This window comes from Camelus ferus, chromosome 10 (genome assembly GCF_009834535.1).
Source record: "Camelus ferus isolate YT-003-E chromosome 10, BCGSAC_Cfer_1.0, whole genome shotgun sequence".
Classification (NCBI taxonomy): domain Eukaryota; kingdom Metazoa; phylum Chordata; class Mammalia; order Artiodactyla; family Camelidae; genus Camelus; species Camelus ferus.
This window is the reverse complement of record NC_045705.1, coordinates 38,630,274-38,656,260: the sequence shown is the minus strand read 5'-3', so window position 1 is coordinate 38,656,260 and position 25,987 is coordinate 38,630,274. Positions and strand designations below refer to the sequence as shown.

The window sequence follows — 25,987 nt, the reverse complement described above, 5'->3', positions numbered from 1 at the left end:
AACAGAACATGACATCATGTTGGGGGCCAGAGTCTTCTCTGATGCCAGGAAAGTGACAAATGCTAAAAACTGCTACCAAGAACAAGGCAGCGTGCCACACGCCATGGAACACAAAGACAAATAAGCTCCTCTGCTCAGAAATCTCTCCATTTTCATAAGATCAAGGCTAAGCTCCTTTATATAACTTTCCAGGTGCTCTTTCCAATTTTATCCCCCTCTACTCCCTGCCTCACACCCTGCACTCTAGCCACAAAGTACTGTTTAAATTACCCTGACACTACTATGCAGCTTTTTACCTCTGTGCCCTGGCTCTTGAGGACTCTGTCTAGGATGCCTTCCCCACTTTTTGAAAAAACCTATCAGAACTCTCCTTATCCTTTACAGCCCCTCAATGGCATCTTCTTTATGAAACCTTCTCTGAGCTTCCCAAACACAACATATCACTCCCTCTTGTGTGCTCTGGTGACAATTTGCTTGTGCCTCAATTTGAACACTCTCCTGAGGACAGGAAGCATAACTGTGCCGTTTCTCCATGCCTAGAGCATGGGGTCCCTAGGATATAATAGGTGCTCCTCAAATGTTTCTCTATTGAATAAATAAATGACACAACCACTGGACTCAAATAGATTATTGGGAGTATGTCTGTCTTCTTAGGACCAGGACTTATGTGTGTATTCTTGGTGCTTAGGATGGTGTCTGGCACATAGTAGGCCCCATTAGATATTTATCAAGTGACAGAGATAGACAACTACACAAATAGCTGATTCGAGGCACTCGGAGTTGGGGGATAGCAATTTAGATTTTACTCTATCATTATTTTTCAGTTTTCAGTTTTACTCGGTAGAATTGTTACCATTTGACTGCACATATACAATATATTGCATGTAAATACATATATACAATATATTGCACATTTTTTTAGTTTACATATATGTGCTAATCATTCTTTCTAAGAACGGTTTAGAGCTTTAGTTTTTTAAAGTTACATAGTTATCAAAGGAATAAAGCCAACCACAAAATAAGAATCAACAGAATGTGTAATCCAATCATAAAGGACAGTCAAGTGTGCTTACACATATCCAAGAAATCTGTCATCTAATTTATGAATAATAAGTAATTCATTTTTTTAGATTCCACATATGAGTGATATCATATGGCATTTTTTTTTCTCTTTCTGGCTACTCTATTGTTTTTTTAATTGAAGTACAGTCAGTTTACAATACTGTGTCAGTTTCTGGTGTACAGCATAATGTTTCAGTCATACATGTCCCTATCTATATTCCTTTTCATTATAGGCAACTACAAGATATTGAAAATAGTTCCCTGTGCTATACAGTAGAAACTTGTTGTTTATCTATTTTATATATATAGTTAGTATCTGCAAATATTGAACCCCCAATTTATCCCTTCCCACCCCTTTTCCCCCGGTAACCATAAATTTGTTATTTATGTCTGTGAATCTGTTTCTGTTTTGTAAATAAGTTCATTTGTGCCATTTCTTAAGATTCACATATAAGTGATATTTTTCTTTTTGTTTCTGGCTTCACTTTGTCTGATGATCTCCAGGTCCATCCATGTTGCTGCAAATGGCATTATTTTATTCTTTTTTATGGCTGAGTGGTATTCCACTGTATGTATACATATATATGTATATATCCCACAACTTCTTTACCCAGTTATCATCAGTGGACATTTAGGTTGTGTCCATGTCTTGGCTAGCAATTTAGATTTGAAGCTAAACATTGTCAGTACCATCTGTTAGACCTTTGGCCAGGTTTGTGAGTTTAAGTGTCTGTAGTGAAATGGGGATGATATTAATTACATGAAAGGGTTATTGTGAGGATTAAATAAATTATATGTGAATGTGCCCAGTACTGCTTCAGATATAAGATGGGAGCTCAGTAAATGCTTGTTGAGCAATGGACAGATGAATAAAGTGTCATAGAAAAGACAAAGGTAAAGCATCAAGGAAGCATAAGTGGGAGGTAGTGTCAGCCTGAATCGGTGGTAACAGTGATCTTGGGAGCTTTTTGAGAGAGGTCAACATTTAATGTGGATTTTGAAAGCAGACTAGGATTTTCGGGAAGTACAATGGAATTAGTGATACCCTGATTCTACCTTATAGAAATCTATTCTAATCTATTTTCTGCTGCCCCAAATGCTGTGTCCAAGAAAAGTCACCTAAATAGTATTGAGGAAAGACCAAGCATAGTATAGCAAAACTGGCCGTGGCAGGGGAGTCATAACTTAGATTCTCTTTTCATAAAAGTGATCTTGAAGGCTTGGAGGAGGGGCATTGAAAGATGGGTGTGGTGTCCTAAGACTTGAAAGCTTCCCCTTATAACTCATTTCCTCGTCGATGTGGTCAGGAAGTGCTTTCCGGAAAGATCGGGCAGGTTTAATGCAATTATGCGGTATTGGCCCTCCCCAGCCTGCCCATGTGCTCTGCAGCTCCAGCTGGCCTCACACAAGAGAAAGCAACTTCAGCTGCACACCCGCCCCCCGCCCCCAGGCCATTGTTTTAGCACTCCGCGGAGAAGTGTTCCAGCGGCTGATCCGAGCCGCTTAAGCTGTTAATTGAATGAATTCAACCTCATATAATAGGATCTGGATCTTTAAGCATTTCTGTCTGGCACACCGGATATTGGACTGAGGGCGCTCAAGTTACCCGGCCTTCCCGAGGCCCTGGTCTCCCCGGTGTCCGCACTAGTCACATTTTGGTGTAAACCTCTGTGGGCTCAGAGCAGCCTTCCGCTGTGCTCTGATAGGATTGCTCCACATTGATTCAACTTAAGTCACGAAATCTGAACAAAGGAAAATTCCACGTGGAGGGTCTGGTGTAATTTCCCTCATTTCCAGGGAGAGGAGGGGGCACAATCGCTCTTTGGAAATCAAGCCCTTCAGCTCCATCTCGGACGCCTCTGCGTGGGCCTGCAGCAGAACTGCCACGTGATTGAGCAGGCCCTGATTGAACTGAAACGAGAGAGAAAGCAATGGAGAGGCAGGTTGATCTTCCTCACCCTTGCTCTGTGCCAATCCATCTTTCATATTCATGCCAAACTGAGATTTCTTTGTGTGTGTGTGTGTGTGTGTAACTTACAAATACGGACATGACAGATCTTAAGTGTACAGTTCTATGTGTTTTGACAAACGCACACATCGAAGTAACCAACACCTCAGTGAAGATACACGGTTCTGTAACCGCTGAAAGATCCCTTGTGCCCTCCTTCAGGCAATCCTTTCCCCCAGAGGCAACCATTGTTCTGATTTCCTGCACCATGAATTAGTTTTCCTGTTTGAAATTTCATATAAATGGAATCATACAGTATGCACTCCTTTATATCTGGCTTATTGGGCCCATCATAATGTTTTTGAGATTCATTTGTGTTATTGCAACAGTAGTTTGTAACTTAAAAAAATTTTTTTAATTATTTTATTGAAGAATAGTTGCTATACAATATTATGTAAGTTACAGCTGTACAATATAGTGATTCAGTTGTTAAAGGTTCTATACTCCATTTATACTTACTATGAAATATTGGCTATATTCCCTGTGTTATAAAATAAGTACCTTTTTATTACTAAATAGTATTTCATCACATATATATATTCCATATATATATGCATTCCATATGCAATGGAATACTCTGTTTCTGTTTCTCTGTCTCTTTCTATATAATTAAAATATATATACTATATCTAAAACTATATATACAAATATATATACTATATATATAATAATATTATACATATATATAATTAAAAAAAATAAACAACTGACCATCTTAAAGTCCTTCATCAGTCCCTCACTGATGGTAATAGTGCCAAAACTTTTTAGGATGACATTCAAGTCTCTTCTTCTCTGACATGGCCTTATCTCCTGCCACTCTCAACTACACAAACCATATTCCACAGGAACATCTCATTGTTCTGCTAATACATTATCTCCTACTGCTGTGTATTCTGACCTGGATGTGTCCTCAGCTGAAATGTTCTTTGCCCTTTTTCCTTCATGGCAGTTTCCTCCCCAGCCTTCAAGCCTGTGTAAGCCTTCCCTCACCTATTAGCCAGTTATTCCTCTGACCTCTGTGTTGCCATGACCCCTTAGACATCCCACAATCACAGACTGGACGTTGGGGCCCTTGACAATGGGATAACGCGCAACTTTTCTTGGCAGTCCTGGGATTAGAACAGTGCTGTGCTCTGCAAAAAGAGAATTTTAAGGTAGCAAATCAATAATTTCATTGGTTGGGTAAGGAATGGGGTTGTTTACCTTATGCAGAACAGCTTTAACAGCCCAATGAATTGGAGTCTCTTCATGGCCTGTGAAATTGGGTGGAAAAACAGGCAATACAGGTGAAGCACCTCACTGCTGACTCCACTGCTTTGGGGAGCCTAGTTCCTCTCTCTAGATTGCCTAGGGGGCTCTTTCTCAAACTTTTGACACCTGAGCACTTCTCAATGGGAGTTCAGCACACAGGCATGTCACTGATTTTCTTTATTTGAGATATAATTCACATATCATAAAAACTCACCCTTTTAAAGTATGCAGTTCAGTGGTTTTTAGTGTATTCACAAAGTTGTGTAACCATCACCACTATCTAATTCCAGAACATTTTTATCACCTCAAAAAGAAACCCCAGCCCCATTAATACAAATCATCTTCTTTAGGCAAATGGAATAAAATGTTTAAAAAATTAATCATACATTATAGCAAGAGAACACAGTTTTAAAAAGTAATAAAAATATTTTGTATCAGTCAGAGGAGTGAAATCATATGCAGCAAGGTGACTGTCCCGAGCAGTAACAGACTACTTCAACTGTGGGTCAGATTCTATAACTAGGAAATTTTTCTTCCTCTCTATTTATACCATATTAGAAGTTCTAACTTCCAATTGTAGGAAGTTGGGAATGACAGCAAAGGTTTGATGGTTTTCTTAGACAGTTCTGGATATTTGGATCAAATGAAGTATCTTGTCCGTTATACACCCAAAGCCATCCTTCCCCCTTTTCCTGCTTACAGAACACTCATCTGTTTAGATGTTGGGCAGAGAGCCTTCCATCTCAGTGAGTGTAGATGCCTACCCTATCCAAGGGTAAATTATGATTATCCTAAACAAATCATCATAATATCCTTTCCCATAGTCACTGAGCGGTATAAGGGTAAGCATGTAATCTAGTTTTGGATAATGAGATGCTTTACTGGGGAGAACTTCCCTTTCTGTGTAAAGTCATAAAGACTCTGAGGAAAAGGCCCTCTGCCCTTTTGGAACAGGAATGTGATATCTGGAAGCAAATCTTAACAACCATGAGGCAAGGATGAAAACAAACACATTAAGGAAGATGGAGCAGAAAAATAGAGTTTGAGCTCATGGTGGTACCTATATGTAGTGAACCAGTGCCAGAATTTGCTTACATTAGAATCTCTTTATTATCTATTATCTATCTATCTATCTATCTATCTATCTATCTATCTATCTATCTATCTGGTTTTCTATGACCACTAGTCCAATTATAAAGACCAAGAAATTATAAAGAGATTTCTAACTTAACATCCCATGAGATGTTACTTTTTATAAACATGATGTGCTTGAATATTTTAAGTTGGGAGGTGGAGATGAATAGTGGGCTTCTAATTCCACTATTGGCCACATATGTATCTAGAAAGTACTTTTTTTATGCTGCATTGCAGTATGTTGATATAGTTTTGAAATATTTGTCAGTAATGTGCTTTTAATTACTTTCTTGGATAAGCGAGGGAAATCATCACCTAAAAAGAAAACAAAATCAATCTTTAGGTAATCATGTTGCTTCCTCCACAGTTTTATTCCTAAAAATCCTGTGATCTTATCCTTGACATAAAGCAATTTTGATATTTCAGCTCTACTATGATTAGTCCTGGCTATTCAGGATACTGAATATGTTGCTAAGATGAGACACTTGAGAAATATTCATGCCATTGCTGAAATTGCCCTTATTAGTATCACAATGTCATTATTTCTACTTGGAATAGAGTAATAGTGGAAAAGTACCTATAGAGTGGCTTTTTCAATTTAAAATTTTAAATTGTTATTAAAATAAATATGTGCATGGTTTAGAAAGAAAAATATTAGAATTTTCTTCCCCATTATCCCTATTTCTGACTCTAAACATTTTAAAACTATTTTTTTCTTTCTATTTTTTACCTAGATGTTTTAAAATAATCATATGTGCCAGGCATGGAGATGCACTGCTCAGATCCCTCTTCGGGAAAGGACCCATTGCCCAGCAGCTGCAAGTATGGTAAGCCAACAGCCTTCAGGTGTTAACTTGTTCAGGCTTCCCGCTCTTCCAGGCTGAGGCCACACTCTTCTGGAGGTGGCTCCACCTGATGACGGGCAAAGTGGTAATACACAGGCCTAGCCATTTCTGCTTAGTGTCGTTCTCCTTTAGATGCCCGCTCTGGGCTCACTGAGACTTTTATCAGGCTTGTGGACTGTCTGAGGCCCTCCCTGCTGGATTTGGCTTCCTCTTTCCTTTCCATTCACAGGTCTCAGTTCTACATTGCACTCAGAAGGTTTTCCTTGTCCAATTCCATTTTCTCTCCCTTTTACCTTTCATAAATATTGCTCCTCAAAAAACTGCTTGTCCTGAAAACTCTATTACTTATAGAACACTTACACCTTTTCTACCTGTGGGGTACTCCCCCTCTTCCCTTTCCAGGTCCTCCCAGTATAGTTATAGTTTGGTTGAATTAATATTCAATGATTATTCTATTATTATGTAACTATTGTTCACAGTTCATATGTATTTTACTAAAATTTCTGGCACAGCTTTTTGTTTTGCCTGAAGTTAACAATTGCTTATTTGGGGGGGCACTTCGTTTTCTATGTGTATTTCACTAATTCTTCCATAAACACATTAACAGAAGGATAATACCTTCTTATAGAATTTGGAATGCTTTTTTAAATATGTAGAAACAAAATATTATTGGAAGTGTATTTCTTTTCTTTTTTTTTGAACTATAGTGGATTTATAATGTTGTGTTAGTTTCAGGTATACAGCAAAGTGATTCAGTTTTATATATATATACACACACACACACATATATATATATATACACACATATATATGTATATATATTCTTTTTCAGATTCTTTTCCATTATAGGTTATTACTGGATATTGAATATAGTTCCCTCTGCTATACAGTAGGTGCTTGTTGTTCATTTTATATGTAGTAGTGTATATCTGTTAATCCCAAACTCCTAATTTACCCCTCCCTCACTTTGCTTTTGATAAACATAAGTTTGGTTTCTATGTCTGTGAGTCTGTTTCTGTTTGTAAATAAGTTCATTTGTATCATTTTTTTAAATTCCATATATAAGTGGTATCATATGGTATTTGTCTTTCTCTGTCTGATTTACTTCACTTAGTATAGTAATCTCTAGGTCCATCCATATTGTTGCAAATGTCATTATTTCATTCATTTTTATGGCAGAGTAATATTCCATTGAGTGTGAGATACACACACACATCTTCTTTATCCCTTCGTCTGTTGATGGACACTTAGGTTGACTCCCTGTCTTGGCTACTGTGAATAGTGCTGCTGTGAACATTGGGATGCATATGTATCTTTTTGAATTAGACTTTTCGTCTTTTCTAGATATATGCCTAGGAGTGGGATTGCTAGATCATATGGTAACTCTAATTTTAGTTTCTTAAGGAACCTCCATACTGTTTTCCATAGTGACTGCACCAATTTACATTCCCACCAACAGTGTAGGATGGTTCCCTTTTTTCCTTACTCTCTCCAGCATTTATTATTTGTAGACTTTTTGATGATGGCCATTCTGATTGGTGTGGGGTGATACCTTATTGGAGTTTTGATTTGCATTTCTCTAATAATTGGTGATGTTGAGTAGAATGCTTCTGATTGCAAAGTAGCACCATACCAAACTAAAAGTAGCCTAAACAAAATAAGTTTTTATTATCTTACTCTTAAAGAAGTCTGGAGCTAGGGAATTCCGGGGTTGGTTAGCTCAGTGACATTATAATATCTCTGAGGATTCAGGTGCTTTTCATATTTCTGCTCTGCCAACCTCAGTATGTTGATTTTTTGTTTTTAGGCTTAACTCTTCATGATTATAAGATGGCTGCTGTAGCTCCAAGTGTCACTTATATATAACAAAGCCAGGAAGGGCAGCATTTCTTCCTCTCTCTTTCCTTTTCTCCTTTTATCTCTTTTTAAAATATGTAGGTGAGAAGGAACTCTCCTGGAATTCCAAGAGTAGATTTCTCTTAATGTCTCTTTGGCCACGATTGGCTCTCATGCCCTGCTGTGGTTAAAAGGGAGGTGCAACTATCTGTCATTTTCAGCCTCCACAGACAGTGCACTCTATCAGGTAAGAATAAGGGTAGGATATTCAAAGCAGCAAGAGTATCTGCTTCTGCCTATCATCATGGTCAAATACATAAAAAAAAGTTATCACTTCCATTTATTTTTCTTGGAGAAATCTCCTCCTTCTCCAGAATTCTGCATTTCCCTGTTCCAATTTAGACTGGTTGTCCCGTGGTGGGACATTTCTCTGTCACTATCCAGGAATTCTCTTTGACTCTGTCTCAAGATGGATTCCCTGTTTTCTGGATATTCTTTTCTTCTACTTTCTTCCACCACTATTCAGTGGTTTCTTGAGAAGAGTTTCCTGAGAGACAATTGTATAAGAAAATGTTATTCTACCCTCATACTTGATTAGTCATTAGGTTTGCTATGGAATTCTAAGTAGGAAATAATTCTCTCTCAGATTTTTAAGAGCATTGCTCCATTTCCCCCTCAAATTCCAGTGTTGTTAATGAGAGGTCTGATGTTATTCTGATTTTATTTTTATTTTTTGTTCATAACATTTCTGTCTCTAATTTAGAGTCCTTTATTCCCTGATATCCTGAAAACTTGTAATATGCTTTGGTGTGGGTCTTATCACTAAGTTTACTAAGCATTTAGTGGATTCTTTTAATCTGGAAATACATATCCTTCAGTCCTACACTATTTCCTTGTTTTATTTCTTTGCTAGTATTTTCTCCTGCATTTCATCTATTCTTCTTTTCTGAAATTCCTGTAGGCTTAGTGTTTAATATCTCTTTGACTTTTTGTTCATGCTAGGAGATTTCCATAACTTTATCTTCCAAGCCCTCTATTAACTTTTAAAAAACATTACCACAAATTTCTAAGAGGTCTTTCTTATTTTTTAGTTACTTGCCCTCCCTTTTTCGGTAGCATCTAATTTTTGTTTCATAGTTGCAATATTTTTTCTTATCTCTTCAATCTTTGATCTTATTTTATCTCTTTGAATTTTAATTATATGAAAGTTTTCTTTTGCTCTTTCTTTGTTCATTTCCTCTGGGATTCTCTCCCCCTAATTTTTTTTTTTCTTGGTTTCTGTTATTCATGTTGGAGACATTGCCAAATGTTTGATGAATGTTGGATGTCAATTTATATTTAAGAGTGGATAACCAAAAAGCTTATTGGAAATCCACCCAGTCTTCTCTCTTGTGCTATTAAACCTTCAGAGAAGACTCCTCCAATTTCCTGATTGGGGAGTATGTGACCTGCTGCAAACATTCTAGAAACTGCCTGGAAAAATGAGGTTGAGGGTCATTATTCATTATTCATAATGTAGAATCTCATTTAATTCCTTTGTTTTCAGTACAGTGTGTCATTGCTCACTCTAAATTGTACATGGAATCCCCTAGACTAGAATCATCTTGGTTCAATTCCATAGAAAATAAAAATCTTATTTTCAGTCTGGGAGAGACGTTGCCATGTGGCTGCATGGGGTAGGGGAGGGGATCTTGAAATCTAATTGCTTCTTTTTTATTTTCATTGATTATTTATTGAAGTATAGTTTACAATGTTGTGTCAATTTCTGGTGTACAGCATTATGTTTCAGTTATACATATGCATACATTGGATTCCTTTCCATATTTTTTTCATTATAGGTTACTACAAGATATTAAATATAGTTCCCTGTGCTATACAGTATAAACTTATTTATCTATTTTGTATTTAGTAGTTAGTATCTGCAAATCTCAAACTCCCAATTTATCCCTTCCCATCCCCTTTCCCCTCTGGTAACCGTAAGTTTGTTTTCTATGTCTGAGTCTGTTTCTGTTTTGTAAATAAGATCATTTGTGTCTTTTTTTTTTTTAAGATTCCACATATGACTGATATCATATGGTATTTTTCTTTCTTTTTCTGGTTTCTTCACTAGAATGACAGTCTCCAGGGCCATCCATGTTACTGCAGTTGGCATTACTTCTTATGGCTGAGTAGTATTCCTTTGTATAAATATACCACAACTTTATCCAGTCATCTCTCAATGGACATTTAGGTTGTTTCCATGTCCTGGCTATAGTAAATAGTGCTACTGTGAATATTGGGGTGCATGTATCTTTTTGAATTAGAGTTCCCTCTAGATATATGCCCAGGAGTGGGATTGCTGGATCATATGGTAAGTCTATTTTTAGTTTTTGGAGGAATGTCCATACTGTTTTCCGTAATGGCTGCACCAAACTACATTCCCACCAACAGTGTAGGAGAGTTCCCTTTTCTTCACACTCTCTCCAGCATTTACCGTTTGTTGACTTTTTAATGATTGTCATTCTGATTGGTTTGAGGTAATGCCTCATTGTAGTTTTGATGTGCATTTCTCTGATAGTTATATTGAGGATTTTCTCATGTGCCTATTGGCCATTTGTATGTCTTCATTGGAGAATTGCTTGCTTAGGTCATCTGCCCATTTTTGGATTGGTTTTTTGTTGTTGTTGTTGTTATTAGGTTGTATGAGCTGTTTATATATTCTGGAAATTAAACTCTTGTCAGTTGGATCATTTGCAAATCTCGTAGATTGTCCTTTTGTTTTGCTTATGGTTTCCTTTGCTGTGTAAAAGCTTGTAAGTTTAATTAGGTCCCATTTGTTTACTTTCCCTTTTATTTCTATTGCCTGGGTAGACTGCCCTAGGAGAACATTGCTAAGAATTATGTCAGAGAATGTTTTGCCTATGTTTTCTTCTAGGAGGTTTATAGTGTCTTGTCTTATGTTTAAGTCTTTAAGCCATTTTGAATTTATTTTTGTGTATGGTGTGAGGGAGTGTTCTAACTTCACTAATTTACATGCAGCTGTCTGGTTTTCCCACTTGTTGAAGAGACTATCTTTTCTCCATTGTATATTCTTGCCTCCTCTGTTGAAGATTAATTGACAGTAAGTCTGTAGATTTATTTCTGGGCTCTCTATTCTGTTCTATTCATCTATATGTCTGTTCTTGTGCCAATACCATGCTATTTTGATTAGTATAGCTCTTTAGTATTGTCTGAAGTCTGGGAGGGTTATTCCTCCAGCTTTGTTCTTTTTCTTCAGTAATGCTTTGGCAATTCTGGGTCTTTTGTGGTTTCATATAAATTTTAAAATTATTTGTTCTAGTTCTATGAAAAAATGTCCTGGGTAATTTAATAGGTGTCACATTAAATCTGTAGATTTCTTTGGGGAGTATGGCCATTTTCACAATATTAATTCTTCCAATCCAAGAGCATGGGATATCCTTCCATTTCTCTAAGTCATCTGTAATTTCCTTAATCAATGTTTTGTAGTTCTCCACATAGTTCGCCTCTTTCGTCAGATTTATTCCTGAGTATTTTGTTTTTTGGATACAATTTTAAACGGGATTGTTTACTTTCCTTTTCTGATATTTCATTGTTAGTGTAAAGAAATGCAACTGACTTCTGTATGTTAATCTTGTATCCTGCTACCTTGCTAAGTTCTTTTATCAGCTCTAGCAGTTTTTGTGTGGAGCCTTTAGGGTTTTCTATATATAGAATAATGTCATCCACATATAGTGACAATTTTACCTCTTCTCTTCCAATTTGGATCCCTTTTATTTCTTTTTCTTGCCTGATTGCTGCAGCTAGGACTTCTAAGGCTATGTTAAATAGAAATGGTGAGAGTGGGTATCCTTGTCTTGTTCCAGATTTTAGCAGGAAGGCTTTCAAGTTTTCTCATTGACTATTATGCTGGCTGTGGGTTTGTCACAAATAGCTTTTCCTATGTTGAGATATGTTCCCTCTATACCCACTTTGGTAAGAGGGTTTTTTTGTTTTTTTTTTTTTTTTTTTTTTTTATCATAAATGGGTGTTGAATTTTACCAAATGCTTTTTCTGCATCTATTGAGATGATCATGTGATTTGTGTCCTTTCTTTTGCTGATGTGGTCTAACTGCTTCTTATACAGGCTTTCAACCAAGTCTCCTCTTTTCCCTCCTCTCACTGTTACTTTCTCAAGTACTGAGGCTTTCCTGGCCCAAATCAGATAGTTTCCAAATTTCTTCTTCCTTTTTTTTTTTTTTTTTTTTTTTTGTAGTGCTTTAAAAAAAGGCTTATCTTGTATATCCCAATAGGTGGAGGGGGCCACAATAGAAGATTGCCCTCTCTGAATATGTCCTGTGGTATAGTTTTGGCTTTGAAACCACATAAATTAAAAAAAATTGTAAAACAAAATTAAAGATTTATAAAGCAATTTTATATAAAGCAAAGTAAAACAAATAAACCTAACTGTGAATTGAATTGGTGGCATAATCACACAGAGAGGATTTTTTTAAAGTGAATTTAAAACACAGTAATTCGACTGTTTATTACTAGTGGGATATGTTTTGAGCACAAAATAACGGAGAAGAGAGAAAAATAAAATTGTAGTAATTATACTATTATTAAGAATACTGGCATCATTATTTTGAATCCATTATACATACTATAGCATATATTTTATAGGATGTATGTGTGTGTGAGCAACCACTATAGCATAAAAAAGAACATGAATCTGACCAAGCCCCTGTATATTTACTTCTCACTTACAGAAAACACAGGGGCCAGAGAAACATTAAATAACACCATGGAGATGGATGCAACTAACCAAATCCAGAATGTGGGAGAAGAAAGATGACAAGACAATGACCAGTTCCTTCAATAAACCAATTGCAAAGAAAACAAAAAGGTAGGTGATACAGATGAAAAGAGATTTAAGAGACATACCAAAATTCTTTGCTATTTATTCTACTAGGCAGTGGATTCTAATTTCCTTCCTCTTGAGCTGGCCTTAATGACTTGTTTGACCAATAGAATGTAAGTGATGTTCTGGGAATTCCAGAGATAGGCATAAGGAGCCTGACAGGTGCCACATGGGGCCTCTTGCAACACTGTCTCTGGGATTCCTGAGCCTCCATGTAAGAAGCCTGATTACTCATAACCAGCATACTAGGTAGGGCTGCATGTGTAGGCACAGGTGCCATCATGTGAATGGTGCCATCTTGGACCTTCCAGACCAGCCACTGTCAATATCACATGGACCAGAAGGATCACCCAGCCAGTCATTGCTCAAATTATTGATGCATAATATTGTGAGATATAACAAAATGGTTATTAGTTTAAATCACTCTGTTTGGGAGTAGTTTGTTAGAAAACTATAGATAACCAGAAGGGCATCTAATATTTTAAGATGGAAATTAAGACCTATTGTTGGGAGAATCTGGTTTGCAGGAGGAAAAGATGAGAAATAAAACAAGAGATACATTTTGGAGGTTTCAAAACTTGTAAGGTAACATCATTTTATGATGAAATTCAGTTTAAAAATTGTGTGGTAAAACAAAGGAGTTGATTTGTTTTGAGGTTTCAAAAATAGTGAATGACAAGCAATTGGTATGGGAAGAGAGATGGAGAGAGAAAAAGATGCATATTTTTTCTCCCTTTATGAACGTACATTCCTGACATTTCTGAGGACTAAGATTGTCCTGCAGGGAATATGATTAAAGTTACAAAGAGGAAAACAAAATAAGTTAGTCAGCTTTTGATCTGGCTGCTATATTTACCCACAAGAAAGGAGACAGCTCTCAGGTGGGCTTTTGTCTAAGTAATGTCCTGAAATCCAAGTGTAAAAGAACAATATGAAATCTCAATTCTCCCAAACGGTTTGGGGCGAGTTCAGCCCTTGAATCCCTGCGGGACTTGGTTCCCAAGGAGACTAATCCCACTTGCTCAGCCTTAGGTATCAGTTCCGCAAAAGAGCTCTAGTTTGGAACTCTGCGGAGAGGCCCTAGTGCAGGTTAGAGCCGGGTCCCTTCTCCCCATAGGAAGTGAAATGGATTGATGTCAAAGCCACTTAAGTAAGCGTGCTCACTCAGGGTATAGGAGGGGTGGATGGGCCCGGTAGGAGCTAGCCACTCACTTTTTGCTGAAACTCATTTTATGAGACAGAAAGCAGATCAAGGGGAAAGCAGCTGAGACCATGAGATGGGGTCCACATGTACAATTTAGTTGCATATTGGAAGCTCTAAGGATTTATCTTGGTCTCAGGTATAGAAAGATTTCAAGCCAAAGCTGTTCTTTGTTGCCTTCTTATCTATAGTTTTCCATAGACACCAGTGTTTTCATGTGATCATACCTCTGCCTCGCCGTTCCCAGGGATACTGCTTGTTTGCTTGGCACACTCAGATGTATCCTCTAAGTCTTAGCTCAGATGCTACCTGTCTATGCAGGCTTCCCCAGCTCCTCTGGACAGACTCGAGAGTCTTTCAGCCCATTAGCTATTGTACCTTTAATTTACTTCCATTTAGAAGTATTACATTTTATCACCATGGCTTGTTGGCATATCTGTCTTTCCACTAAAGAGGGTAGGAATCATGACTTCTTCCCTCTGTATCCATAGTACTAACAGAATGCTGAGTACATTGTTGGTGTCAGTATCTTTTGGTTGAATGAATAAGTGACTGGATGGATATTTTATGTGTAAGGATCACTTTTGTGAATCAGTCTATAGAACTTTTAAGCCATGAATATCTTATATTTGTATATAGAGCTTTATGGCTGACAAAGAACTTTCATTTTCATTATCTCATTGATTTTCACAATAGCCTTATCAAATAGACTCACGTGATTATTCCCACTTTATAGATGGAAATATTGAGCTACAGGAGGTTAAGTGAATTTTTATAGTCAGGTGGATAATGAAAGGGTAGATTGAACTCCAGTCTCAATCTCTGTTCCAATTTGAGCACTCTCTCTATGCTATTATACTGCCTTTTTCTAAGTTTCTACAACCTGCAAGTATAACTACTCTCTTGCATTTGGAAACAGTCATTCACTTTGTTGGGGGAAAGAACAAATGATGCTGATTTTAGAGGGTATGTGTTGGTAAGAAATGGGTGGGGCCTAAGGAATAAAGAACAGGGACATTTGTTGATCTGCTATTTTGAGCCAGGAGCTTTCATATATACCATCTCACAGCACCCCTGTGAGATGAGATGATCTCCATTGCACAGATAAAATAAGCAAGACTCCAGAGGTAGTATTTGCCTATTAGGTTATGTAATTCTCACAAAGACTCTGAGAACAGTTAGGACCATTCCCACTTTTCAGATGAGGAAACTGAGCCTTAGGAAGACAGACTGACTTGTCCAAGGGTACTCACCTAGCAAGTGGCAGTCCAGAATTTGAACTTGTCCTCCTCTAACTCCAAATCAACTTTGATGCTCAGAACACCAATGATCTGGAGATAGAGACATTTACATATAAATCTTTTCATATTCCACTTTTTAATATGATTTTGTAAGGACTTAAGCTAATTCCCTGCAGATTAAGAGAGATTTTTTTTTTCAGACTAAAGATGTCAATTAAATGTATTGTCCTATGAAATCTATGTCTGGGGATTTGTAAGAGTTGCTCAGTTGAAAGAAGGTTAAAAAAAAGAATTAGTGCCTTTGGCTGCCAGACCCGGAGGTCTATGGAATGGTCCTGCCAAAAGGGAAAGGAAAATGCTGATGTCCACATCCGAGGGGAGAAACACAACTTAGTGACAAGCCCACACAATTTTCTGAGTGCAGGTTCACCAACAATAAAATAGTCCAATCATGGAGGACAAAATCCTGTGTGTAACTCAAATGAAAGGTACATTATAATTGAGCCAACTTGAGTTAAAAAAAAAAGTTTATTTCAGTGTCAGCTTGAGAAAAGTATTTCATCTCCCAGATGAAGAGTATTCATCTGCCCCGTTCTTCTTTGGTAAGGCTGTGCCTTCAGGGTGCTCAAAAATGGTTTTGCATTCTGAAAAATGAGGCTTAAAGAAGAGTTTTGAAAGAGATGGTCTTTATCTTCCCCGTGTAGACTCTACACCTAAACTATAGTAACTCATTTAGAGAACACTTTATCACACACACAGCATCTTCATATATGTGACCTCACTTAATCCTCATGAACATCCTGTGATTGAGATGCTCTACTGCATGTTAGGTGATCATGTAAGGAAATAGAGTCACCGTCTTGTGCTTTTAGAGAAATAAGGGCAGATACTCATCACAAATGCCCTATGAGGTGGGCAAGCTTACCCGCATTCAACACAAGCAAGCTAAGGCAGAGAGAGGTCAGCTGTTTTGCCCAAAGCTATGTACTCATCAAAGCAAGGATTTCAGCCTATCAAAAAGCTATAGAGTGGTGAGGCTGAGACCAGAACCCAAGTCTTCTGAATTAGCCTCCATGCTCTACCACATTACTCATTTTCTCCATCTCAAGAAGCCCAGGTGAAACTGGGTTTAAATGAACTTCAAAGTGATTCTTAAAATGCAGCAGAAGTTCCAAAAGGACAACCTAAATAGCATCACAAGTAGGGGAAAGGTTCCAATCCATATTTTGTCCTAAGATGCTGAGAGTTTTATACACACACACATACAGGGCTCTCTCTCAAATACCAGGTAGCTTAGTGGCCACTGCCTCCCTTGCCTCCTGGCGTCTGTCTACTGCTAATAAAAGATGGGTCAAGTACTGGCCTCAATTTGCTATAAACTGTTACCTGTAACAATGAAGGGATCGAAGAAAAAACACCAGACTTGAGAGTCCTACAGAAACTTGAGTTAGAATCTTAGGACCAAGGCTAGAGCTTGAAGAGACATTAGTTTCCTTCCCCCATCTGATAGATGAACATCCTGAGGCCAGAGAACAATTTTGTCAAGGGCTTAGGAACGGCTTTAGAGTCAGACTGGACAGGAGATAGCCTTGGCCAACTCACTGAAACTCTGAGGCTCAGTTTCCATATTTTTTAGATGGTGATAATAATAAGTACTTCACAGGAGTATTGTTTAAAGATTAAATGAGGAAATGCATGGCCAGTGCTTGGCAATAAGCAAGCTCCCAGTAGCTGATGGCTATTACTGTTACCAGAGCTAGTACTGAAACCCAGTGTCTGGATTCTGGCCTTCTCAACCTCCGGTGGGTTGGGTTACCTAAGCCAGGGTGTGACTGTACAGGAGCTGGAGATTGAGGACCTTCTCACGTCTTGCGGTCGCAGCTGGCCAAGAGAAACTCGCGGGGCAAAGGGAAACTAAGGGGTTAAGGCGACGAGCTGGAGAAAGCCCTGAAAACGAAAAAAGCGACCCCCCACCCCCGGCTTAGCCCCACTAAGTAAGCCCCTCCCCTCCGCCACCGGGGCGGTAGCCGCGCGTTCCCTCCCTCCGCCCCTCGCTTACAAGACCTAATGAGCTCCCCCGGGAGGCCGAGCAGCAAGCCCGGCCCGGAGCGAGGAGGCTTCGCCGCGCGCACCGCGCCAGGGCGGGAGCCGGGCCTGGGCCGCGGGCGGGAACCGGCCGGGGGCGCACCGGCCGCGCTGCGGGCCGCCGGGGAGCCGCGGCGATGGCAGTCCAAGCGGCGCTTCTCAGCACGCACCCCTTCGTCCCGTTCGGTTTCGGGGGCTCCCCGGACGGGCTGGGGGGCGCGTTTGGAGCCCTGGACAAGGGTTGCTGTTTCGAGGACGAGGAGACCGGGACGCCGGCGGGCGCGCTGCTGGCTGGCGCCGAGGGCGGGGACGTGCGCGAGGCCACCCGCGACCTGCTCAGCTTCATCGACTCGGCGTGCAGCAACATCAAGCTGGCGTTGGACAAGCCTGGCAAGTCTAAGCGGAAGGTGAACCACCGCAAGTACCTGCAGAAGCAAATTAAGCGCTGCAGCGGCCTCATGGGCACCGCGCCCCCGGGCCCGCCCTCCCCGTGCGCCTCCGACACGCCCGCCAAGCGGCCGCTCGTCGCCGCCGGCGCCCAGACAGTCGCGGTCCCAGCCCACGGGAAGGCGGCCCCCCGGCGGGAGGCGTCGCAGGCCGCTGCGGCGGCCAGCCTGCAAAGCCGCAGCCTGGCCGCGCTCTTCGACTCGCTGCGCCACGTCCCCGGAGGCGCCGAGTCGGCGGGGGCTACAGTAGCGGCGCCGGCGGCCGGGCTCGGCAGAGCAGGCGCTGGGGGTGCAGGAGGGGACGCGGCCGGCCCCGCGGGGGGTCCATTGGTCCCTGGCGCCAGGAAGGTCCCGCTGCGGGCCCGCAATCTGCCCCCGTCCTTTTTCACCGAGCCGTCCCGGGCAGGCGGCGGCGTGTGCGGCCCGTCGGGGCCCGGCGTGAGCTTGGGAGACCTGGAGAAGGGCGCCGAGGCGGTGGAGTTCTTCGAGCTGCTGGGGCCCGACTACGGCGCCGGCACCGAGACGGGCGTCTTGCTCGCCGCGGAGTCCTTAGATGTGTTCCCCACCGGAGCCGCTGCCCTGCGGGGACCCCCGGAGCTGGAGCCCGGCCTCTTTGAGCCGCCGCCGGCGATGGTGGGGAGCCTCCTGTACCCTGAGCCCTGGAGCGCCCCGGGCTGCCCCCCAACCAAGAAGCCGCCCTTAGCTGCCCCCCGCGGTGGCTTGACCTTGAACGAGCCCTTGCGCCCCCTGTACCCCGCGGCCGCGGACTCCCCAGGCGGGGAGGACGGGCCTGGCCTTTTGGCCACTCTCGCCCCCTTCTTCTCAGACTGCGCTCTGCCCCCGCCGCCGCTGCCCCAACAGGTGTCCTACGACTACAGCGCGGGCTACAGCCGCACCGCCTACTCAAGTCTTTGGAGAGCCGACGGGGTTTGGGAAGGGGCGTCCGGGGAGGAGGGGGCGCACCGGGACTGAGTGCGAGGTGCCCTCCCCTCCCAATAGAGACTGCTGTGGGGGAGCTCCCGCCTAAAGAACGATGGGAAAATGCACGTGGAGAGGAAAAGGGATTTTTAAAAATTCAATTAAATAAAAGAAACTTAAGAAAACGATAAGAGAAGTGGGGGGTTGTTTTAGTCACAGCCTCGTGTTTAAAAAAAAAAAGCCGTTGGTAGGCTCTTACCGGATGAGACGAGCCAAGAAACCAAGACGGGGTTTGGAGAATGGGATGGGGATTGGAAGGGACAGGAGATGGCTTTTGTAGCCACCTGTCCCTTCTTCAGCTTTTCATCAAAAGGTCAGTGTATTAAGTGTAACTGCTCCTAGCAAACAGTGCCCTGGTCCCTCCCCTTCCGCCCCCTTTGAGTGCGTTATGAATTAAAGCCTATATTGAAAAGAATGGAGCAGAGGTATGTTGTTATTGATTTGGGTGTTTTGTATAGGACGGTTTCCCATGTGATCTCTTTGCCCTGTTAGGTGAGAATGGTATTGAAGACGTGAGGCCAGTGGCCACTGAGGACCTCCCCTGCGCTTGTCCTTGGGTGTGGAGCTCTCTCTGTCACTCTTCCTCTTAGGTTTTTCTGGCTCCCTTCCCTCTTCCATCTCTTTATCTCTGCCACTCCTATCAGTGCCGTTGTTCACTTCTCTTCTTTTGGCCTCTCATTGCTCTACCTGATATCTTTTTCTGTGGGCTTTTCTTGCAAATTTCTGATGTAAGAGGCTTAAATTTAGCAAACTCGAGGTCCCTTTCCCTTCTTTCTTTTTCCCGTTCTTCAACCACTTTGGGAGGGAGAAACTGGGCAAGTTATAACCTCTTTGCATCAAAGTTTTCTTATCTGAGAGGGTGGGGATGACAATATTCTTCCACTTTTTACTTCTTCACAGCTTGTTAGATAGCTCAGAGGGAAAATACATAATATGCCTTGAGACCACTGCAGGGGTGTGTGTGTGTGTGTGTGTTTTATGTACATGTGTAAATGGCTTCCGCATATGGAAGCCATTAGGATTGTGAGTCCCATGCACTTTGTTGGCCCATCTATTTGCCTGATGATTGCCCTTTCCCTTACAAGCTGTATACCTCTTTCCCCTCCCTCCCCCTGTTCCACCCACAGGCTCCGTTGGTTTCTGCCTCCCTGTGCTTCCTCACTGCCTATACCCACATCCTCTCCATGCAAGGAAATGGTGAAGGTATGATTTTTCCAAGCAAATCTCTTCCCTGAATAGCAGGTTTGATGAATGGCATCTGAAGGCGCCCTGGAGAGGAGTGTGATCTGTTCATCTAAGGGAGATTTGAGGAAAGTCAGAGAAATGTTTTAACCAGCCATGAAGTGGCAGAGAGGACATGTGGCATATCAGGGTGGTTGAGGGGCAGAGGAGGAAGGAGTGCGTGGGAAGTGAGCCATTGGGGAAAAAAAAGGTCGGGGGGAGCCCTTTGCAGACTGGCTGGCAAAAATGTCCCATGAAAACAGCACCCAGATAATGCAAGATGTTGCTACTGGTTATGTTGCAGAGGAGAGCTGCCTCTATTCAAGCAAGCAAGACCCATCATAAGAAAATCGACATGTGAGAAAGTTGAAACCAGTGTCATAAAAAAGATTTTAAAATCTCGGTCAATGTTTGTGCAAAAGTACTGTGATCTTTTCAGAAAAGAATTTGCGAAAAAAACAAATGGTATTGAGCCTTGGCAGACAGCTTTAGATGCATCCCTAAGTCACTTTCTTCTGAATAAAACCTGTCTTAAGAAAGCACCACAGGAAATAAAACAGTCTTGTTAACTATGAAAATAACTTTTACAACTTGAGAAACTTGGTGTCTTATTAAATTTCAAGGTGGTGAAAAGTGATTAATTCCATTGTGTTAGCAGAATATTATTCAGCAATTACTTAATTTGTTGAAATTACTTTATGACGAATACAGTCCAGGATAGAGGTGCGCAGCAGGAAAACGTGAATACCCCTGTGACAATTACTAAGTGTCACTGCAATGTTTCTTAATTTCCTCTTCCTTCTTACCTAGTTTATAGTAAAACAAGGTCTCTCTCTCCCAGCATCTTACTTGCTGTGCCTTTCATTAAAAATGATAATACCAAAACGGTGTGTTTCCGTGTGCCAGCACTAAGCTGGGGACCAACTCACTGAGCCTCTCTCTTAAGAGTCAGATGACGTAAGTGCTGATATTCCCATTTGAAAAGTGAGGCTCAGACAGAGTAAATAGCTTGCTGAAAGGAAGCAGTGGATCCAAGATCCAGATCTAAAAGTGTCTTGTCACCAAGACCTGCCTGTTGCTTGTGAAGTTCTGCTGGGCTTTGTTAGTGTGCATGGTCCCCAATCCCCTGCATGATGCTGCTAGCAGGGACTCAGCTGCACCACTGTTAACTTTGGGGGCAGGATATGCTTTGCTGTGGGGGCTGTCCTTTACAGAGTAGAATGTTTAGCAGCATCTCTGGCCTCTACCCACTGGATACCAATAGCACTCCCCTAGTTGTGACAATCAAAAATATGGCCCTTACTGCAAACCCCAGTTGGGCAGGTGGGGAGCAAAACTGCTACCAGTTGAAAACCGCTATGCTAGACAAATACATAAGCAGTGTCTACTGGGTGCCTGGCACTTTCACACACATGATCTCATTTAATTCTTACAAAGACCTGTGCTTAGGCATTGTTATTATCCTCATTGTTATAGGTGAAAAGTAAGAAGGACAAAGGGAGGGGCTTAATCAGTCAGCTTAGCTACATCTCATCTCTGCTAATTTACCAGCCAGGGACTAGCTATTTAACTGTATTGAAATGCAGTCTTCCCATTGACAAAACTGGATGACCATCACAAAGGGTTATCTTATCTTGAGGCTTTGGCATGGAGTACATATAAATGGCCGAAGAGGGAGAGAGAGTTGTTAGTATCAAGCAGCCAAGGCTTGGCATTATGTCAAGTTTCTAAACCATCCTGCTATACAGGATGCCAAGAATGTGTGTCTAGCCCCTATGTAGCCTCCAAATTGCTCCACCTCCGCGTCCTCTTCTCCCCACTTTGCTTTGCAGTCTGAGCTCATGTGTGTCTGACCATGCCCCCTACCACAGTACAGTAAGGCGTGCGCATTAATAATAGTCCTGCCAAAGGCTGAACATATTGTTGCTTCCTCTCACGTGTCATTTTCTCCCACAGCCTGTTAGAAAGTATTTTTGTCTCCTCTTTGGCCACATACTTGCCTGTATACAATTCTTTTTAAATGCAATGGTAGATAATTTTCAAGACTCAAATTATGTCATAAAATGCTTATAGCTGTACAACTTTGGGCAGGCTAGGTATCCTAGCCTGTTGGTAGCAATAATTACATTATATGCTGCATATTCATGATTCCCCATGACAGCTGGGCAGTCCTTCGTGCCTGGGGGGTGTTTCAGTGTCTTCTTGCATCTTCTAAATGCCTCTTCCAAGCCTCTGTTATCTCCATTCAAGCCTCCACTCTACCCCTCTCCTCACACCACATCCTGACAGGGTGGAGCTTGTGTTGTAATCTCCTCACTTCCCAACTTTCACATACAGGATTTTCTCTCAGGCAGGCAGACCTTCTCCTGCCCTGGGGGCTCAGCATCCTGCCTCTTCTACTTCAGGAAGACAAGATGCTGCTCCACCCATTATCCTTATTCTCCTTTCTCTCCAGCCTCATCCTCACTTCTTCCTTTCACTTTAGAAATAAGCCTTTAGCATGGTTTAAAAAATAAGAAAGTGGGGATAGAGATGTGAAAATCTCTCTCAATCCTGTTTCCTTCTCCAGATATTACCTTCTTCTGTTTAGAGTTGAGTCTTTCAGAAAAAGAATCCACACCTTTGGCCTCCATCTCACCTGCTATTTAAACCTTACCTGTTTTGAGTCCCAGGCTGACTAATCATCCCAGTTTGCATAGAACTGTCCCAGTTTTAGCACTGAAAGTTCCACATACCAAAAAGCCCCCCAATCTAAAAAAATGACACAAACAAAATTATTTTTAAAACAGAGAGACTCACAGACATTGGAAACAAACATGATTACGGCAGGACAAGAGGGGGAAGAGAGGGATAAATTGGGAGTTTGGGATTAATAGATACAAACTACTATGTGCAGAATAGATAAACAACAAGGTCCTAATGTATAGCACAGGAAACTGTATTCAATGGCTTGTAGTAACCTGTGATGAAAAAGAATTTGTATATACTTATATGCATAACTGAATCACTCTGCTGTACAACAGAAACTAATACAACATTGTAAATCAACTGTAATATAAAAGATGGGAAAGAAAATAAAAGACTTGGAATAGTCATAACCCTGTTAAATATAATAGCTGTGTTCCTGGCCCCTGCAAAAATAAAGATTCACATTTAATATTAGCATATTAAAGTTTCTGAAAAGAAAAAAAACAAAACCAAGCGTTCTCAAAAAAAAAAGAACCCCCCCACCAAGCCCCGGGCAAACTGAGATGGTTAGTCCCTCTAGTTCTGCCCACTTTTCCCCCAAGTTGTTCTCACTGAAGCCCCAATTACCAACCACAGGGTCTTCAGCCTTAAGCTTCCGTGGCCTCTGTGCTGCATCTGAAAAACTGGGCTCCATCTGCCTAAAACTCTTCCCTTTGGTGTTTGGAACCTCATTTTCTTTTGGTTTTCCTCTAACTTCCTGGCCAGGCCGCCTTCTCTTTGCAGGGGCTCTCAGACACTGGTGTGCCCCAGGGCTCCCTCTCTTCTGCCCTGTGCTGTTCACTCTCCACACATTCTTTCCATGTGCAGGTGGCTCTTCCCAAAGCTTCCTCTATCACTAATGCACTGATGACCCCCAGCCTCTCAGCCTCGGTGTCTTTCCTCCATCCTAGAGCCAGTTCCCCATCTATTTCCTAGACATCTTCTCCTGGGGGTCAGGGGCGGTCTCATAAACTCCTTGAACTTTATGTCCCAAAGTTAAACACACACACAACCTGAGTGGCCACTGTCAACCAAACCACACTTTTTCTTGTAGCCTCTCATCCTGTCCAAATGGTTACCAAGGCTTACTCTGTACTACCCTTTAAGTCAGTATGTTTCAATTATTTTTATTCATGATCTCTAGAAAAACTTCATTTTGCATCATGTTCTAAATACATCCATATGAACATATCCATGGTTAATAATATAAATCTTATTAGGCTATTATCTATATTAATATTCAGTGATCTGTTTCAATAGGTAATTTTTAAAAAGCTATTTTTATATATAGTGGCTAACATTTGCAAATCTTTAACTCCCAAATCTATCCCTTCCCACCCCTTTTCCCAGTACCATAAGATTGTTTACTGAGTCTGCAAGTCTGTTTCTGTTTTGTAGATGAGTTCATAATGTCCTTTATTTTTTTCTAAGATTCCACATGTGAGTAATATCATATGGTATTTTTCTTTCTCTTTTTGGCTTACTTCACTTAGAATGACGATCTCTTGGTCCATCTATGTTGCTGCAAATGGCATTATTTCATTCTTTCTTATGACTGAGTAGTATTCCAGTGTATAAATATACCACAACTTCTTTATCCAGTCATCTGTTGATGGACATTTAGGTTGGTTCCATGTCTTGGCTATTGTATACAGTGCTGCCATGAACATTGGGGTGCATGTGTCTTTTTGAATTAGAGTTCCCTGTGGATATATGCCCAAGAGTGGGATTGCTGGATGATATGGTAGGTCTATTTTTAGTTTTTTGAGGAATTCCCATTTTGTTTTCCATAATGGCTATTTCAATAGATAATTAAAGTTTTTATTACTAGTTCTTGCTAAGAGCTATGTGATACACTGATATTTTCTTTTCTACTTTTTTTGGCATTTTATTATTTTTTATTGAAGTATAGTTGATTTGCAATGTTGTGTTAGTTGCTGGTGTACAGCAAATTGATTCAGTTATACATATATATATTTTCATTATAGATAATTATAAGATACTGAATGTCATTCCCTGTGCTATACATCTTCTCTATTTCTTAATAAAATCCATCTATTATCCATTAGGTTGCTGTTATGACTCACTAATAGGTTAGACCTGCAGTTTGAAAGACCCTGTTTTAAGCAACCCTTGCATGTCTCCTCCACTCTTTTGTCAACGACCTTTCTAATTTGGGCTCTTGTCACCCCTCACCTCACTGACTGCTATAATCTCCTAATGACCTCCTTGTCCCTGAATTCACAGTCCTTTAATTCATCCTTCCCATTGCTCACTGATGTGATATTGCTAAAAAGGCAACTCAGGTGCCATTGCTCCTTTGCTTAAAATTGTTCAAGGGCTCCTTGTCATTTCTAAGGTCAAGTTCAAAGTTGTTAGCTTCAACACGTGGCTCCTGTCAGCCTCTCTAGTCTCACTACCACTCCCCTATTGTATCTGTTACGGAACTCTAGTACTGATTGTACAGAGATGCTTGAATTCTCCATATCCAAGTCACTTACATGAGTTTATTCCTGTTCTACCTATACCTAGAATGCACTCCTCATTTTCTCTGCTTGCTAATTTCTACTAAACCTATCATTCTCAGCTTAAGTGTCGCCTTTTTAAACCTCTCTGGATCAGTTAAGCACACCTACTCTGGAATCATCTGTGATACTCCGAGACCTCAGGCTTATCTTCTTATAACAGTTAATTATACTATTGTAATAGTAGTTATTCCTCTGCCTCCTCTGTAGGGGGCAGGTACTTACATCTGACTTCCTATCATTTTCTGGAATCTAGCAATAGTTACCTGTAATAAATGATTACTGGATGATTATTACGGGGCTTTAACGTTGAAAAAGAAATTTCACATTTGTGCTTCACCCCAAACTTGTCAAATGGCCATATAATCATATGCCACTATATGTTAAGGACTTACTGTGCCAAGAGTGCCCCCTTTCTGTGGAAAGCCTAATTGTGGCAGAAATTGTGTATGTGGCAAGAACAGCCACGCTAGTCATTTTACTGAACAAAAGGGCAGAGTTATTTTGCCTGGAGCAGTGCGTGTGGTAGC

The 25,987-nt window shown here is 41.0% G+C and overlaps 1 protein-coding gene across 1 annotated transcript; it reads left to right on the top strand.

Annotated features, from left to right (window-relative positions):
* Nucleotides 1-17,545: 17,545 nt before the first annotated feature.
* FAM181B (family with sequence similarity 181 member B) lies at nucleotides 17,546-19,399 on the top strand. The gene has a single exon (XM_032488753.1). It carries the CDS (start codon nucleotides 17,698-17,700, stop codon nucleotides 18,976-18,978), a length of 1,281 nt encoding a protein of 426 aa, XP_032344644.1. The 5' UTR covers nucleotides 17,546-17,697; the 3' UTR covers nucleotides 18,979-19,399.
* The last annotated feature ends 6,588 nt before the right edge of the window (nucleotides 19,400-25,987 follow it).